This window comes from Malaclemys terrapin, chromosome 5 (assembly GCF_027887155.1).
Source record: "Malaclemys terrapin pileata isolate rMalTer1 chromosome 5, rMalTer1.hap1, whole genome shotgun sequence".
NCBI classification, from domain to species: domain Eukaryota; kingdom Metazoa; phylum Chordata; order Testudines; family Emydidae; genus Malaclemys; species Malaclemys terrapin.
In genome coordinates, this window is record NC_071509.1 from 105,209,831 (window position 1) to 105,229,473 (window position 19,643).

At 38.5% G+C, this 19,643-nt stretch overlaps 1 protein-coding gene across 3 annotated transcripts in view; it reads right to left on the reverse strand.

The window, feature by feature from the left end:
• Positions 1–4,117: 4,117 nt before the first annotated feature.
• ANKRD50 (ankyrin repeat domain containing 50) overlaps positions 4,118–19,643 on the reverse strand; it is a 56,075-nt gene continuing 40,549 nt past the window's right edge. For all 3 annotated transcript variants that reach the window (XM_054029835.1, XM_054029836.1, XM_054029837.1), the window contains 2 exons: positions 9,837–13,387; positions 4,118–6,908 (listed from right to left, as the gene is read on the reverse strand). In XM_054029835.1, the coding sequence (XP_053885810.1) occupies positions 9,840–13,387 (3,548 nt within the window). In that variant the 3' untranslated portion in view covers positions 4,118–6,908; positions 9,837–9,839. The remainder of the gene's footprint in view (positions 6,909–9,836; positions 13,388–19,643) is intronic.

Consider the following 19,643-nt stretch of genomic DNA (forward strand, 5'->3'; position numbering starts at 1 on the left):
TTTTTCTCTAAGCAGTACCCCCATCATAGTGGCAAATGTACCCTCAGCTGTCTCGCACTGCTGCACAATGGTATAAAGGGTGGAGTCACCCCATACCCATCAGTTCCTTCTTACTACCTATGATCAGTAGTCGGAGCACATTGGCTTGCTACTGCAAGTTTTCTCCTGCAGGGGGAGTATCTTCCTCCTTTGAATAATCTGTTGGTACTTGACAGTTTAAGCTCTCTATTATTTTCTTTTTCTGACTTTGAGCATCAGATCCCTCTTTTACAAAGGGTACCATCAACTGGTACTGGGCTTTAAGCCTGGTGCTGGCTGCAAAAGTCTATGCCAGTGAGTGACCCTCATTCCAGGTGCCTGAAGTACCTCGGTGAGGATCATGTTTGAGACCACTGCCAGCTCTGCAGAGATTTCAAAGCCCAGACAAAGAAGGATAGAGAGGGGAGACTGTCACATTCCCAGAGGCCACCTGGTGTCTATCCTCTGAACCTTCCTGCTCAGGGTGGGCACTGAATACTTATATCTTGATTAGGAGTACTCCTCAGGACCTTGGATGGGAAAGTTGGCGCCGATCCCCATTTCCAGTGCCAAGGTTGAACCATCACTCTGCTAGTGGAGCTCTTCTAGAAGGTCAAGGTCCCTGCTACCATCCACTAGTAAACCATCAGGAGGACATCTGGAAAGGGATGCTTCCTGGTACCAATCTTTTCTTCTCATCAAGAGTGATGGATTCCGGCACTGTAGGGTTGCCAACTCTGACTGAAGCTATTCCAGATCCCCCCTCATCCCCCAACATGACATATTTTCTTAAAATATGCTATTAAAATCTCCTGGGTTGCTTTCAGTAGTCACTGGGAGATCAATGCTGATTCCGGGAGACTCCAGGCCAATCCTGGAAGGTTGGCCATCCTATGGCACTGGTGCCTGGGCCGTTGAGGCCTATCTCTACTGCAGTGTCAATTCCTTCTGTGTAATAGCAGCATGGAAATCGCTGAGCACCAAAGACACCAGAGGACCCGCTCTACCTTGTGGTGCAGAATTCTCCGATTGTGCAGGAGACATACTGGCCAGTACTGGTTGCTCCTCAGGCCCCAGCTACAGTTTTACCTCTGAGACAAGTTCAGCCCTCGATACCTCTTAATAGCGTCCAGTGCTTCCTTGCCAGGTGCAGGCTGTCCTCAGTACCAACATCTCCAGTGAGATGCCACCAGACTCCAGCACCAATTGGTACAGCATCTCCACTGTCAGGTGACTCAGAGTTCTCCTCTGAGTCTGAGGTAGATTCCTATATCCCTTGCTCCCAGGATAGAAGCTGACACTAACCTTTATGAGGATTCCGCTCCTGGTAGTTGTCAGATTTCCCAACATAGTCCAGAGACACAGTTCCTTGGAACAGTCATGGCTGGGGTCCGATGCCTTAGTAATGGTCTTATTGGAACCTGTGGGAGTTACCTCCCACCTCCAGATCTTCCATAATATAGATCACCAAGCAGATACCAGACTAGTTCCCAAGAGAAAGTCCAGGATGAGGACAGTACTGAGCAGGAACCTCAAAACCAATCTCGGATTTTGGAACCTCAATCCTCCTCAGTACAGGAGACCCAAACAACTGCCTTTGCACTCATCATCATTACCTGATGAGGTTGTGGTGCCCGGGTGGTCTTCACCTGTTCAGGATGACTACTGGGCTTACTAGGAGTTACTAAAGAGTAGCTACCTGTCTTGATATTCAGGTTGAGGGGGTTCAGAAGAGTTCCCATAAGTTGGTGGACATACTGGCTTCTAGTATGCTGTTACCCATAAATGATACCATTCTAGAGCCTACAAAATATTTGTGGCAAATGTCATCCTTCACCAACAGCTAAGAGGACCAAGAGAAGCTACCATATCTCTTCCTAAGGTTATGAACATTTTAACACACATTCTTTGCCAGGTTCCTTAGTTGTCTCACCATGAATGAAAAAGCACATCAGGGATGACCTCCTATCCCAAAGAACAAAGATGCAAAGAGACTAGACTGTTTTGGTAGGAAGATTTATTCCACAGCTAGGCTAAAAATTTTTATCTTCAACTAGCAAATCTAATTGGCTGGATAAAACTTCAATTCTTGTTCTAGTCTCCCTGATGGATGCTTTCCTAGTCTCTCTTGGAGAGAGAAGCTTCTGTATGCCTACCATCTTATCCTACCCAAGCTGTTATCCAAACTCAAGCAGGATCATGCTCACATGATCTTCATAGCACCGGTTTGGCCTCGCTATCGTTGGCTCTCCAGTCTGCTGAGCCTCTCTGCCAGGGCTCCTATAAGACTACTTCAAGTTCACAATAAGATCTCCAAGAACCACAGTCAGATGTTACACCACAGTCTATTCTGTCTCATGGCCTGAGTGCTCCATGGTTAATTCCTCAAGAGACAGAGTGTTCTGCAAATGTGCAAAACCTTTCTGAACAGCAGGAAGCCATGCACTAGGTATACTTACCTGATGAAGTGAACACTATTCTTCATAAGGTGAAAGCAGAGAGGTGTTTCACCAGTCCTGGTCTCTATCCAACATGTTTTGGATATGTTTCACCTGAAATAGCAGGCACTATTGGTTAGTTCCATCAGAGTTCATCTGGCAGCGACCTCCACTTTCCAATCATCAGTTGTGAACCACTCAGTATTTTCTAACCCTATGTCAATCAGATTCTTAAGAGGTCTAGACAGGTTATCTCCCCATGTCAGGAATCCCATTCCTCCCTGGAACCTGAATTTGGTACTGGCAGGGTTAACAAGTCAACCCTTCGAACCCTCAGCTACTTGCTCCTTACTGCATGTCTCTATGAAAGTAGCATTTTTGGTAGCTATTTTATCTGCAAGAAGGGTAATGCAGTTACTATTGTTGGTAGATGACCCTCCTTACACTTTTTTTTTCTTTAATAAGGATAAGGTATATTTATATCTGCATTTGAAATTCCTGACTAAAGTAGTTTTGCAATTCCACCTCAATCAAGCCACTTACTGACATTATTTCCTTATCCTGCTCTCATAAGGTTGAAGAAAGGCTTCATGCCTTGAATGTTCAAAGGACTTTGCTAAGTTTGATCTATAGTCATTGTTCAGATAGATCCCAAAACACATCTCCAGACTTAACTGCTCGTAAGTGACTTGAAATGAAATGGATGTGCAATCACATGAAGGAAAAAAATGGTTAGTAACCTGTTCTGTAACTGTTATTTGAGATGTGTTGTAGATATCCATTCCAGCCTTCTTCCCCTTTATGTCGGCATCTGTCCGATAAGAAGGAACTGAGGGTGATCCAAGGTGGCTCCACCCTTTATAACAGGGGTAGGCAACCTATGGCATGCGTACCGAAGGTGGCACATGAGCTGATTTTCAGTGGCACTCACACTGCCCAGGTCCTGGCCACCAGTCTGGGGGGCTCTGCATTTTAATTTAATTTTAAATGAAGCTTCTTAAACATTTTGAAACCTTATTTACTTTACATACAACAATAGTTTAGTTATATATTATAAATGTATAGAAAGAGACCTTCTAAAAAGGTTAAAATGTATTACTGGCACGCGAAACCATAAATTAGAGTGAATAAATGAAGACTCGGCACACCACTTCTGAAAGGTTGCCGACCCCTGCTTTATAACATTGTGTAGCAGCACAAGATTGCTGAGGATGCACGTGTACCTAATGGGCACCACTTAGGAAAAAATATCTCTGACTCTAGTGCGCTGGGCATGCGCACACCTGAACAAAAATGGACATGGGCAACATCTCAAAGGACAAGTTACAGAACAGACTAATAACTGTTTTTTATTCCTGCTGGTTTCAACGCCTTGTAAGAATGTGAAATACTAAATCTGAAGTCAGTGGACGCTGCTGAGAACTCAGCATTTTTGAAATATCAGGACACAAACAGGTGTCTAAATATGGACTTAGGAGCTAACTTCAGGCATCCAGTTTTGAAAATGCTGGCCTAAAATGCTTACGACCTTTCTAAATCATATTCTAATTTCCATTAGGTTTTATTAGACTCTTAACAAATGCTAGTCAAGTTTTCCTAATTTTTAAGAACCTTTTCCTGAAATGTCCCAAGAAAGCAGGTTGTAAAATATAACAGATAGCTGCTGAAAAGCAAATATATTTATTATGCACTTTCATATACATAGGGTTTTTCGTTTAATATAATACAAGGAATAAAATAAAAATTTTACAATGTGAAATTCATTCAATGTACATTATAGGCTATATACAACCCAATCCAGGAAAAACAAACAAAAAACCCCCCAAAACACAGTCTATCTGCAAACCAAGTTAACTGAACAGACCAGATGGAGGATATTAAGCATAACACACATTTGCATAGCAGAGTAATGAGGGAAACAGACTTATTTTTAAATCAATGGTAATACTTTCAATAGTGATCACAAGGAGGACAAAAGGGCATCATGTACCTCAATACCTTTTTAGGTCTGACAAATTTCAATACTTTTCTCTTTTGAAGACTTTCTCCACAAGTATATGGTATTGATGTTAATGTTCACAAGACAGTCCTTTCTCTAGCTTTCCCATCATGAATTTGTGATCACTTCTGGAGATGGTTGTTGGAGAGACTATGTGAAATGTGAGGAGGAGGAGGAGAAGGAGATATGACTAGTCGCATAGTGGCTTATGAATAACAAGATCGGGAACAGAGAAAGATTTGACAGGCTAAATTCTGGTCTGAGTTACAAGTGTGCAACCCCACTGACTTCTGTGTGATTGTACAGACAGCAGGACATCACCCAACATTTTAAAAGTCCAAATTGAATTGCTAACATTTGGGGGATATTAGTTTTACTTTCTTACCATGATACAGACCACATAAGGTGTAATATTAAAATCACACACAAAAGCAATGCAGAATGTCTCACACACCCTCATCAAAGCAGATATTTTAACAGAGTAGTTCATGCTCTATTCCAAAGCAATACTGAAAAGCTGCAGGAACTGTTATTTTGATTCAGAAAATAACTTTTCAACAGGTCTTCTTTCAGTTGATTTATATGTGGGGTTTACCCACCAACTGTTTCAAATGTAAATATTATTCATACAAAAACTTGAAGCTGTCTGGAAACTGTAGCCCATTGTGAAATGGGCCCTCTGACCCAATGTGCACTTTGTAACAAAACAAAACAATAAAATTAAATAAATATAATCCCAACGACAAACTAGTAGTAGAAAATGTAAGCCTTCAGGGATATCTTTCTACAGAACAAAACATACACCCAATAAAAAAAAAAAAAAAAGAGAAAGTTATGTTCTTGCACAGTATTGCAAATGCACTACACTTAAGGTTCATAAGAAGTTTGCTGAAACTTTCTGGTACTCTCTTTTTACTGAACCATTAACATTCTTAAGGCTATTCTGCAAGAGTTCCATTGTGTTTATTTTATAAATATCCCACAGGGACAAGAAATTAAATACATGAAACATTCACTTCAGAATTATCAATATTGCTATGGTGTAAACTTCTAACATTACATTTTACTACACATCATATATGCCTATGAAAGATTTTCTTTTTACATTTGATAATATGAGTGAATAAGGAGGTGAATTAAAAAAAATCAAATTGAATTATGTTCTGATGACTATTCATCATAGTAGTAAGCTATCAAGATCTTCAGTGTCCCAGAATATACAATGTATATGCATCCAAGGGCCATTTATCTAAAATTATAAACAGATCATCATAACTTTGGATCATACTATTCAGGGAATGCACAGACTCACAATATGAGAAAAGTTGAATTCAAGTTTTTAGAGGAAATACTTATGTAGAAAATGTTAACTTTTATTATCTAGAATCAGACTATGTAATAGTGAATGGTGCAATATACTTTACAGTTTCAGGTGTTAATCAGTTTTATGACTCATGAGTGATAGAGTTAGCGTTGCGCATGTTCATCCTGTGTAAATGGAGAAAATTTCATAGTGGACACTGTTACATATAATGGACCTGTTTTTGCTTGCACAACTATTACACAGGTACAAATTCACTTATTTTAATGGAGTTATTCCTGAGTTCTTATGGAGGCTAAGTGAAAGCAGAATCAGGCCTTAAATTTTAGCACATTCTATTTAAGCACCTAATATTGAAATTAATCCAGCTTTTTTTAAATCATACTAGACTATTTAGTATGGGCTAAGTTTTGCCCGTGGATGCACATGCATAGCTCCTATCGTTTTCAGTGGTAGCCAGTCTGTACATCCAGATATCAAGCTGTAATTATAGAAATTAGATTTTATTACAAAAAAATCCCAGAGGTGTGGTGTATGGTTATAATCTTGCATCTCTACCATTGAACAGAGTACTTGTATGTTCTGTCAGTAAAACTACTGCAAGTTCATCAAATACTGTTACCAGATTTGTTTTTCTTGAGAGAACTTTTGAAATACACAGGAAAATGACCACACATTACAGCAATGCAAATATGGTATAAACTGTATGTTTAGTTTCTTTTGTCCCAGGAAAAAGAAATAAATACAAAAAGCACTGTCCTCCCATAAATAGTTCATTGTGGCACATGCACATTTATCAAGCCTTCTGGAACAGGATATCAAAAATCTTTGCTCTTACAATTTTTCAGGTGTCAGGGAAACAGAGCATATATTATTCTGCAATTAAGAAAAAAGTGCTTATTCTGTGTATTATGTACAAAGTACACAAAATAAACTTCTGAAGCGCAGAGAGTTACACTGAGAAGGCAGCCTTAAAATTTAGGCACATTACAGTAATTAAGGTAATTGTACTGCAGTAATCACATTCTTAGTTTTCTAGGTGGACTACCAAGCATTATATGCTTTCATCCCAGGCAGCTGATTAAACCATTCCAGGCAGAAACTCTTCTGTTCATAGCATCATGGAATTGGCCTAAAAGTGCAAAATTAAAAAATTAAATTTGGGAATATTCCATATACATACAGTATATACAGAAAGACTACTACACACATAATTTCTAACTAAAGATATTTAGAAATAGGAGTCTTGAAATAAAGATTTTCTTTAAAAACAAAAAGTTCACAATTGCATTCACTATCCATCCAGGCACTCATATGGCTCCAATACCTATGGAAACTTTTGAAAATATTGCCAAAAAAAGGCAACAAGTGGTGAGAGCTGGAGTTCCATTCCTGGAAATCCTTGGAGATTAGATTGGCAATGAGTTTCTCCATGATGAAGTAATATTTTCTAACATGATGTTCCATAGGTAATTCACTCAAAATAATCAAGATTAATCTGTGAAATATTTTTTTGGGGCAGGCACTGAGATGAACTTCAAGAAGTATTCGATCTCTGGTTTGTTGGTTAGTAGAATTTTTTTTAATTGGGATGTGGCAAAGAAATAGAGAAGACATCAAAGTAAAAGATACTTTTGAGGCTGCACCATTCAGCTAACTGTCACCACAACAAATGATATGCAAGTTTACATTTAAAACATAGTTGTAAAAAGGATTAAAAAGAATGCAAAAGCTACTCTTTGGTCATATTTCACTTTAACACTATGCAGGTGGGCAGGTGTTAAATTGAAAAAGGGCTAATGAACAGAGTCAACATATAGTTATAAAATTATGAGGTTATTTCCACAAACTTTTCTTATATTTTAAATCCATTTAAGTCAGACAATTCTAAAGAGTTAGCAAATTGAATGATTCTATCTACGCTCCTGCACAGTTTTATTCTGGTGGACTCCTTGACATAGCTTTCACAGTTCCATGATGTTATTTGAATTTCATTTCACTTAATTATTGTTTAAAAACAGTGTTTGGGGTGCTCACATTATAGAAGAGTTATGAAATAAAGAGACTGATTATGCAGCATTTTAACCTTATAAAATATTATATGGAACAGGGGTAAAATTTTCAAAAACACAAAAGTGCTGTAGGAACCTAAGTCCCATTTTCAAAAATGACTAGCACATTTTGGAGTCTAAGTCCTGTTGACTTCTAATGAGATTTAAGATCCTAAGTAACGTAGGTGCTTTTGAAAATTTTACCCCAAGACATCTACTGGAAACGAGGTGGCAGCTATAGTTGCTATATAATTGAAGATAGTTTACTGAAGATAGTAATACTAAAGTTTTATATAGAGGCAAGCTCTGAATGGCCTTTGTCTGAGCCATCAAGTTGTTTTAACTGGTTAGCATTAAAGTTGTATCAAACATTTGGGGAAGCAGCTTAGGATTTTGTATAATACTTTGGCTGTCTTCCCTTTACAATAAACCTCAGGAACTAAACTTGTAGCCTAGGAATAATAGGAGGGGACATACATGTCAGTGAAAATGACTTCTACATTCCAAGGTAGCCTGGGATAAAAACCCTCTTCTTTTTTTTGCTAGAATAAGATGTATGAATGTCTCACCATCAGGTGATTGACACAAAACTAATAAGCAACTTTCACAAAAAACATCCTTGTTGACCTGCTGCAAGACTAAGCCAGCTAACAAGAACATTTTTGTTTTAAGGAAGAAAGAAATCTGGTCTGTCAGCATTCTAATGTTAATGTAAACAAAGAAAAGAAATATGGGAAATAAGCAATGTATATGAAGCTTTTGCATTTCAGAAAGATGCTGCTCCTCTGAAACTCAAATGTTTATTGGGATCATTATTAATAAAGTCACAATACCTTAACAAAAACTCAAACTTCATCAGGATGTTGCGGGTATAAAGGTTGGAGGAGAGTGAATTAACTATTTAACTAACTCCTGGATAATTTCTGTAGGAAAAAGAACTATTAAGAGCTGCAGAATTTCTGCTTGAAAATGTATTATGTAGAGTGTGAGAAACCAAAATTAATTTCATCTGGAGTCTTAGATTATACTTAAGAACCTTTGTATGAATACACAATTCCCACACTCAGAAAACTGGTCCCATAATCCAATCCTACAATGAGATGCATGAAGGCCATTTAGAATCCCATCTCCTTTAAAAGGGCATTGTTCTGTACTTCTCTCACTGCAGGATATAGGCCACATTAAAATACCTCGCTATATTTTCAGTGCTACGCTGAAATTCATTTGTTTACATATAAACTATTCAAGAAACTGTAAAATATATGTTCAAGTTACAAGAATAAGTACTCTACAACTTTAAATATTTCAATTGAAAGTTGTAGAGTACTTATTCTTGTAACTTGAACATATATTTTACAGTTTCTTGAATAGTTTATATGTAAACAAATGAATTTCAGCGTAGCACTGAAAATATAGCGAGGTATTTTAATGTTAGCCTTTCAGTTGAAAATAATGCCGTGAATTAAGTATGTATGAAACATGCTACTTCTTCAGCTACTTATCAAAAGTACTGGAGCAACACCTTGCCTTTAGCTTTATATCATTTACAAGAAACTGTACTGATCATCCAATTGTTTTATTCTGATGCTTTGAAAAACATTTTATAATGTAGAAATCCAATTTAACACTTCACAATTTTGATTAAAAATTTATGTTTAAAAAAAATTACACTAGTTATATTCTATTTATTTAAAATGCACATATTTTGTCTATAGGTTGTCTACATGGTGCATTACTGTGTACCAGCTAAGATGCAAGTTCTAGTGAATACCAGTGTGTCGTACGCTGTCCATGTGGACCCTACTGGCGTGCATTAAAAGCTCCCCAGTGTGCAGTGACATAATACTATTTGGGACAATGTCAACATGCACTAAGGAATTTTTAGTGTGCGCCAGCAGGGTCTACGTGGCCCGTGCAATACAATGGTGTGCACTAGAACTTACACCCCAGCTGGTGCACACTAATGCACCATGCAGAAAAGCCCTATGTGATTATGATAAGCGGTTTACCTATTACAGTGGTGTTTCCTTCTTGTAGTTGAAACTTGGGTCAGTTCCCTCAAGCTGAAGTTTTAAGGCTTGCTTAAGGCTTAGTTCTGTCTCTGCAGGAGGATAGCCTTCCAAAACTTCCTGAAGTCCTCTCTCCTGTCCTGTTCGTGGGACAGAAACCCTACCAAGAAAAACCTGATTGCTTTGAAGGTGATAATTTGGGTTTGTCATTATTCCATTTCGCTTCTTCTGTTCCCCACTCTGTTGGTGAATTAGGAATTGTTGCTGAGGTCGACCAACTTCTTGCTGAGATGGAGGGACCAAAATTTTGCACTGTGGCTCTGCTGGCGTTGATTTAAGTGGCACACTGGTTCCAGATTTGGCAACAGGTACTCGTTTATCAAACTGAGTCATTTCATATTCTAAAACTTTTGGTTGAGAGGAGCTGCTCGGCTTGATTTTTTTCCCGGCAGATCCAGATTTGCTGGAGTTTTCTGTTTTTCCCCCTTTGTTTGCTTTAGTTGATTTCAAACTAGGTTTTACTTGGCTCCATTCAAATTCACTACTAGGTGAATTATGATTCTGACTTAAGGAATGAGTTGTGGAAGAAGGAGAAACAATTGACTGCCTGCTTCTGCTACGAGGCAGTGAATGCTGCTGTATTTGTTCTGTAAATGACATACTATGAAAACTATCTATAGGCACTGTCTGGGCAGTTGCTGTAGATGACGTAGTACGCAGAGAAGAGTTTTTGGAACTTTTCAGCGAATTATTTGATAAGGACGACTTCTGGCGGTCCACTGTAGAATCTGGAGATTCTGAGGGAGAACTAAAAGCATGAGCAGGCCCATTAGACAAACCACGTATAGTAGGCTGCATATCTCCTCCACCAGTGCTCCCTGAACTATTTGATTTTATTGTTAATGACTGCATTTTTGAAGAGACTGACTGCAAGGGTTTTTGCTCCATTGTGTGGACTGGTGATGGAGTGCAGCCATTTAGACTAGATGCACCATATTTTTCCAGTAATTTAATAATCTGAGAGTGTCCATTTTTTGCTGCAACACGCATAGCAGTACGTCCAAATTGATCGGCATGATTCGGATCAGCACCATGCTCCAGTAATATCTGCACAACATCAATGTGTCCTTCTTGTGCTGCAATGCAGAGTGCAGTAGCACCTTGATTACAGGTGTGGTCAACTAAGGCTCCATGCTCAATCAAAAGCCGAACTACTTTCACATGGCCTTGCCAAGCAGCAGATTGCAAAGCAGATCGCTTCTCATTGTCTGCAGCATTCACATCAGCATGGTATGTTATCAGTACCTGCACCATCTCCAAATGGCCCTGCCAGCAGGAAACATGGAGTGCTGTCCTTCCTTCTGCATCGCTTGCTTCTACATTTGCACCATTTTCTAAAAAATACTCTGCCATTGTAAGCTGGTTTTCTAATGCCAAGATGTAAAGTGTTGGTCGGCCGTCAGCATCTTTGTAGTTTACATCTGCTCCGTGGCTGAAAAGTAGTTCAACTATATCTCTATGACCTTCTAAAGCAGCAACTCGGAGAGAATTTCTCCCATCATAGCCTCTCTGATCAATGTTAGATTTATTTTCCAGTAATATCTGTACACAATCATAGTGACCTTCTTGTGCAGCCAGTATGAAAGGTATACGTCCATCATTATCAATTTCATTTGTTCTAGCACCTTGTTCTATAAGTGCTTCACATATCAACCTGTGACCTTCAAAAGCTGCCATGTGCAAAGGTGTCCATCCTGCATCATCTCTATGATTTTCATCTAGGCCTCTGTCCAGCAGAGTCCGTACTACTTCAACGTTACCTTGGGCAGAGGCTATACTAAGAACTGTTCGCCCTTCACTATCAATGCTGTCCACAGCAGCACCCCAAAATAAAAGAGTATTTACAACTGAAGCATGGCCCATAGAGGCTGCTGCCAGAAGGGGTGTACGGCCATTATTGTCAGTGTGATCCACATCAGCTCCTCCTTCTAGAAGTAAGTCAACAACATCTACATGCCCTTCGTAGGCAGCTACCAACAGTGGAGTCATACCATCTTTGTCACAATGATCTACTTCAGCACCACGGTCAATTAAAAGGCTAACCACTGAAGCATGCCCCTTACTAGCAGGTACACAAAGTGCAGCAACAGACAGAGCAGTCCTTCCATCCACATCCTCATGATTTACCTCTGCACCATGGTCAAGGAGGTGCTCCACAATCTCTTTATGTCCCATGTATGCTGCTGCAATCAAAGCCGTTCTACCTTCATTATCAGCTTTGTTGACTTCAGCTCCATGTTGTAGCAGATTCAGCACTATATCTTCGTGTCCTCCCCATGCCGCTGCTCTCAAGGCTGTTCGACTGTCAGCATCTGCACAATCCACTTTGACTCCAGCGTAAAGGAGTGCAGAAACCACCTCGGTGTGTCCACCCCAAGCTGCAGATCGTAGTGCTGTCCAGCCATCATGATCAGTGTGATTTACATTAGCCCCACATCCAATCAAACAATTGACAACCTTGGTATGTCCTTGTCGAGCAGCTAAAGTAAGTGCTGTCTGCCCATGAGTATCTTCTATTTCTAAATCTGCTCCTCTAGAAACAAGTAAGTTAACAACATCAAGATTGCCACTATATGCAGCATTAGCTAACAATGTTCTCCCATTTGAATCACATTGATTTATTGATGCTCCATTATCTAACAGGGTCCGAATGGAATCTTCCCTTTCCAGAGCTTGTCGTACAATGCAAGATGTACGGTCATCTTCACTGTTGACATGAGCACCAGCTTTTACTAGCAGCTGTAGTACTTCCTGCTCTTTGGGAATTAAAGTGGACAAAGAGTCTTTGACTGGTGTGCCATTCCATATCATCCACAAAGCCAACTCAGAAGTCTCTAACTGCAAATTTGAATTAATTAGATGCAATGCAAATTCTTGGGCCTCTAATGGTGTCAAATCCTTTGCTCGACAAGTGTAACTCATTGCTAACATTCTGTGTCCCTCTGCTGCATTACATAAATATTTCTGTGTACAGTGCTTTACATCCAGCAGCCATTCTGCAAAACTGTAATGAAACAAAATTTTAGTATTTCCTAGCCCATCAACAAGAACTTTTGACAGAACATCTAGTTTGCGTTGAAAGTCTTCCATAGTCAATGTCATGTTTTTGGTCCACACTGCATGATACAATTCTGTTGTAGTCAATGGCCTACAAGCTGCAAGAATTACATTCAGAATGGGCTGGACCTTTGCAAACTGTTTTCTTACAAAAAGCCTCTGACAAAGCCAGAGATATAGGCCATTTAGTGTTCCAGGAATGTCACGGATCTCTCTTAGCATGATAAAATTTTCCACAACTCCATCTAGGACACGTTCTAGATATAAAAAGCAACCACTGCTTTTGATGTGAAGCTGGTTTAGCATTTCTGCAGTTTCTTTTGTGAGATGTTGTCTCAGTGCTTCTTCTTGATCTAAACGATGGAGAATATACTGCTGCACATCTTTCACGATATATGCCTTTCGGAGATCATCTAGACTTATTTTTCGAAAACCTATTTAAAAAGAGAAGATAGATAAAGGTCAATGAACAATTCTGCGGTTTACTTTTCTACTAGTTTTGGTTGTTCAATATTACAAAAGAAAAAGGCGGCATTTGGAGAGGAAGTTTGGGAAACAGGAAAAATGATGTATGTATCAACACAGTATATCTGATATTCAATGACAAATATCTAAACTAATAGTAGCGGAGAACTGTGCTATAATATATAAAGCAGCATATTTTTTCATATTCCACCAAAAAGAGAAATGCACATTAGTAAACAAAACTGAACTGGACCGTGGGACAGAGACTGTGACACTGTCAGACAATGTCAAGCACACTGACAGCACATAAATAAATAATTAGAAATAGTAAAAAACTGATCTGCACCCTTAACAAAACACCACATTCTATATGAGAAATTTAGAAACATAGTTGTTTTTGTTTGTTTGTTTGATGGACCATCAAGCCCAACAGCTCAGCCTTTTTATTTTGGTTCATCTTAACTCCACTTTCTGCTTTTTAAGAATACTCTAATTCATTTGAAAGTTGAACTCTAATCTTGGCTTCACAATCATCTACACAATTTTAATATATTATCCTTTGTGTGAAAGCGTTCTGCTTAAAATTTCCATTTACTCAAACTTTCTTAACTTTCAGATTATGACATTTAATTTTTCAACCTCTTAGAAGTCTATAATTAATAGTGATTAATCTCTTGCATAATTTGGGGACTTTTATTAGGTCGGCTTGAGGCCGCTTTTTGAACAAGAAAGATTTTGTTTAGTTTAGATTCTTTAGACCTGTTCCCCTCCCCTCCCCCAAGGCAAAAAACTGTGATACCACAATGACGTAAGCAAATCAGTAGCCCTACTAAAGTCAAGGGGTACTCAGAGCATACTGAAGTCAATAGATGCAATGATGAATTCATATTATATGAGGATGATGAAGTAGTTTTCAGTTCATTAACTGAGGAGGATGTTACACTTCATTTACTAGGGATAATCATTTAAAAATCAGTAGGACTGGATAATTTGCACCCAAGAGTCCTAAAAAGAGTTGTCCGAGGAAATTTTCTGGCCCACTGATATTTTTAATAAATCTTGGTGTAATGGGGAAATCTTCGTGTAACGTGCCAATATTAAAAAAGGTAAGCATGATGACCCAGATTATAATAAGCCAGTTAGCCTGACATCAAATCTGAGCAAAATAATGGAATATCTGATATGGGGTTCAATTGATAAAGAATTAAAGGTTAGAAATACAATTAATGCCCATCGACATTGCAAACAAACCTGATTTCATTCTTTGATGAAATTACAAAGGTAGCTGATAATGGTAACTGCATAGATATAATACGCATACATTTTTGATTTAGCACCACACAAAACATTCTGATTAAAATAAAATCAGTACTCTAGAGTACTGACAGAGCACATGTGAAATAGATTAAAAACTAGCCATTTGACAGATCTCAAAAAATGTCAATGGGGAATCATCATCAAATGAAGTGTTTCTAGTGGGGTTCTACAGGGATCAATACTAAGCCCAATCCTATTCAACACTTTCATCAATGATCTGAACGTAAATATAATATCACTGTTGATAAAATTTGCAGATGACAAAGACTGGTGGATTGTTAAATAATGATGTCAATCATACAGAGTGATGTGAATCATTTGGTAACTTGGGCCCATTCAAAGAAAATATATGTGAAAAAGACACCCCTTGAGCAACACAAGTTACATTGCCCTAAGTACTGTTCACACCAGTGTTATGTCAGCGGGAGAGCATCTCTCACTGATATAGCTTCCGCCTCTCGCAGAGGTGGAGTAATTATGCATCTTCACCACACGCACTACAGCTGTGCTGATGTAGCGCTGTAGTATAGACTTTCCCTGAGAGACTTAAATCTGTTTAATTTATCAAAAGAAGAATGAGAGGTGACTCAATTACAGTCCATAAGTACCAGGGAGAAAGTACCAAGTTCTAAAGGGCTCTTTAATCAAGTGGATGAATGCATGACAAGAATCAATGGCAGTAAACTGAAGCCAAACAAATTTCAATTAGAAATCAGGCCTTTTTTTTTTTTTTTTTTTTTTAAAAAACAGTGACAGCAATAACCACTGAAACAAACTACTATGGGATTCCCCACCTTTTGATATCTTCAGATCAAGATGATGTCTTTTTGGAACATATGGTTTAGTCAAAAACAGACTATTAAATTTCACCCAGTTACTCCTGTATGTGCTCAATAATTTGATATACAGCACATCAGACTAGATGAGGCCTTAAAAACTCCATGAATCTATGACTATTCCCGTGCTTAAATCTTTGCAGACCCAGGGAATCTGACATGATGACCTGTGTGTAAGTGTAAAAGTACAAGTAGGATCTAAAAAGTACCTAACAGAATAACAGTATTATTACTTATTTATCGTCCTCATTAAAACATAGTAAGCTGTTTGCCTTTTTAAAAGTTGCTAAAAACTGGGGTGAGGTTTTCAGTACTTCCCCACTATTCTGTATTACCTAAATAACCTTGTTCTTTAAAGTGCTGACTGATTTCTGTATCTAGCAAAAATAAAATTTCAACACAAGTACTAAAAACCTCTATAAAAAGGATGACTAATCTGAATCTTAAAAAATGATCCGGGCAGGTAAGAACAATTATAATTACTAGTATTGCCCTCTGAAAATTAAAATTTTAATATACTCTAATGCTGAGAGTTGAGTACACTGTACATTTCAGAAAGAATTAAGCATACCATTTTAATATTTTACTCAATTCTTGTTTGAAATTAATGCAGCTATTTCAATTTGGAACAACATTATAGTTATATACTGTAGAAAAAGATAATCCACTCACATTAGAGGAAATTATGGCTAACAACAAATGCATAATGATGGAGAATTTCCAAGTTAAAAATAAATACAATTTACTGCTGATAGCATGATCATCTTAATCTCCTTTTACAGCCTTCAAAATATTGAAAGCGAACACTGTCAGAGATATATTTAACTATCTTTGTAATCCTGTAAATTGCACAGTATATGATTCTACAAATGAAGGTTGTAACGTAGATCAATTTCCAACTTCTTCAGTAGTACAACGAACCAGGTTTCCTCAATGTCACGTGGTCCCTTTGTCTTCCTCTCTGTTCTTAAGAGGAAGAAGGGAAATCATTACACATACAAGAATGCTATACTTGGAAATATGTCAAAACTGGACTCTTGGAAGTTTTAGTAGCCTGCCGATTCCCAGAACGTAGCAGATGGATAGAATGTAGTGTATAAAAAATTTCAGTTACATGTAGCACACAACTGGTCTCTGTCATTTGAAACATCAGTCTTCACAGTGCCAAGTTTTGTATTTGCCACAGATCGTTTTTTTTCTAAACAATAAAACATAACAATGCTTGCATACCGCTTTTCTGGAAGCTACAGAGCTCTAAGAAACTCTAGAAGTCACAGAAACAGCAATTTAAGTTGCTGAGTAAAAAAAAAAAAAAAAAATCTAGGCCACAATTGTACCTCACCATTCCAGTGACAGACAGTAACCTCATCCATCCACAGTAACAACGTACACACATTTTCTTAGAGTCAGCTAATCTGCCTTAAAAACTTTTTTTTTGAAACCAAAAGTGGTCATCAAATTGCAAATTATCTTGGGGGAGAAGCAATCATGTGGTAACCAGTTCAATCCAGTTTTGACTATTATTCCACAGAGCTAATAGTTTGAGGTGATAGATCCAAACAATGCCATTTTTATTGTATGTTTTGTTTAACATGACTTCCAGATCTAAATACTCAGTTTATAAATTTTGTTCTAGCTGCAAATTCAACCTGGGTTCTAAGACTTAAGATGGATTCTCCCCTTTTCAAGCACCCTCACTAAAGGTTCTGCATCCCATATTAGGCCCTCTGTGGTACCTATGCAATCCCAATTACCTTCATGGAGGTTGCATAAATAATACTGACTAGAGTTTAGTGAACAATTCTGTTAATATTACTGAAGAAAGAATGTAGTCTAGCTTAGGGTTGCAATTTCATTCCTTTTGGAGCTTAGGACTGGACATAACTACACACACTGACATGAGATGCAGCTATTTCTAGAGTGGAGGGTAGCAGCAAGCCAGCACACAGCATGCATCATCACAGTGCTATAATGAGGGAGGGATATTCTGGCCAAAGTAATCCGACTAAAACCTTGATAAAAGAACCACAATATCTTTCACCTCCAAAAAAAAAAAAAACAGCAGAAAGGATCCTCCCAATTCCACCCCATTTTTTTTTTAAGTGTCATATGAAAGCAGACAGCAGAATACTTAAATTAATGGCCTTGGAAGAATGATGGACTGAGCTGTCTCTGTCAGGAGCTTAAACCCATACTTCCATAGAGATATAGGTATTTTAAATTGAAGCTCAGATTATGTCATCCTCTTTATCATGTATAAATGCCATTCTGAAAAATAACAAAAAAGTCAGAGTTTAAAGCCAGGAGGAACCACCAGATCATCTAGTCTGACCTCTTAACATCACAGGACACCACCACCACCCAGCACCCACACACTAAAACTAACAACCAAAATTAGACCAAAGTATTACAGCCAACAGGAAACTAGACTATTACACTGGTCTACAATTTTTAAGAAGTCGTCTGCTTCAGAGATAAAATGTGCTATTTATTATGTATTTTGATGTGCTGAATTCAAATATGACAAATAAAACAACTGATTGGCTACTGTTTCTAAGATATTTAAGTTTTTACATTCTATGTCTATGTATATTGTGTAGATAGTAGAGTTTTAATCATAAATTGTAAACCTAGGTATTTTCATGTGTTTATGGTTGCTTTACATGATAAAGCAACCTATCCTGTTTATGTAACACTTTAAAAATCGTCAAAAGGGTTATATAAATAAAATTTATTATGAAACAAAAAGGCAAAAAACTATTATGTACATAGTTTAGTCCTATTCAGTGTCTACTCAGCGCTTCTTGGCTTGTCTCTTATATTCATTACATGGAGCATCTCTTGTCACTATCCAGCAATAGTCTGCAAGCATTGATGGGCTCCATTTGCCCTGATGAAATCGCTTGCCGTGCTCGTTGCTCACTGCTCCGCAGTTCGGTGGAAAAAAATCTAAATGAGAGTGCAAAAAAGGTATCTTTAGTGACATGTTGCAACCAAGGCTTTTGTATGCCTTGAGGAGGTTTTCCACCAACAACCTGTAGTTGTCTGCCTTGTTGTTTCCGAGAAAATTTATTGCCACTAACTGGAAGGCTTTCCATGCCGTCTTTTCCTTGCCACACAGTGCATGGTCAAATGCATCATCCCGAAGAAGTTCACGAATCTGAGGACCAACAAAGACACCTTCCTTTATCTTAGCTTCACTTAACCTTGGAAATTTTCCACGGAGGTACTTGAAAGCTGCTTGTGTTTTGTCAATGGCCTTGACAAAGTTCGTTATCAGACCCAGCTTGGTGTGTAAGGGTGGTAACAAAATCTTCCTTGATTCAACAAGTGGTGGATGCTGAAGACTTTTCCTCCCAGGCCCCAATGACTGTCGGAGTGGCCAATCTTTCTTGATGTAGTGGGAATCTCTTGCACGACTATCCCATTCGCAGAGAAAACAGCAGTACTTTCTGTATCCGGTCTGCAGACCAAGCAAGAGAGCAACAACCTTCAAATCGCCACAAAGCTGCCACTGATGTTGGTCATAGTTTATGCACCTCAAAAGTTGTTTTATGTTGTCATAGGTTTCCGTCATATGGACTGCATGACCAACTGGAATTAATGGCAAAACATTGTCATTATGCAGTAAAACAGCTTTAAGACTCGTCTTCGATGAATCAATGAACAGTCTCCACTCATCTGGATCGTGAACGATGTTGAGGGCTGCCATCACACCATCGATGTTGTTGCAGGCTACAAGATCACCTTCCATGAAGAAGAATGGGACAAGATCCTTTTGATGGTCACGGAACATGGAAACCCTAACCTCACCTGCCAGGAGATTCCACTGCTGTAGTCTGGAGCCCAACAGCTCTGCCTTACTCTTGGGTAGTTCCAAATCCCTGACAAGGTCATTCAGTTCACTTTGTGTTATGCGGTGTGGTTCAGAGGAGGAGGATGGGAGAAAATGTGGGTCTTGTGACATTGATGGTTCAGGACCAGAAGTTTCATCCTCTTCCTCGTCTGACTCAAGTGAGAATGATTCTGGTGCATCAGGAACCAGCAGTCCTTCTCCGTGGGGTACTGGGCG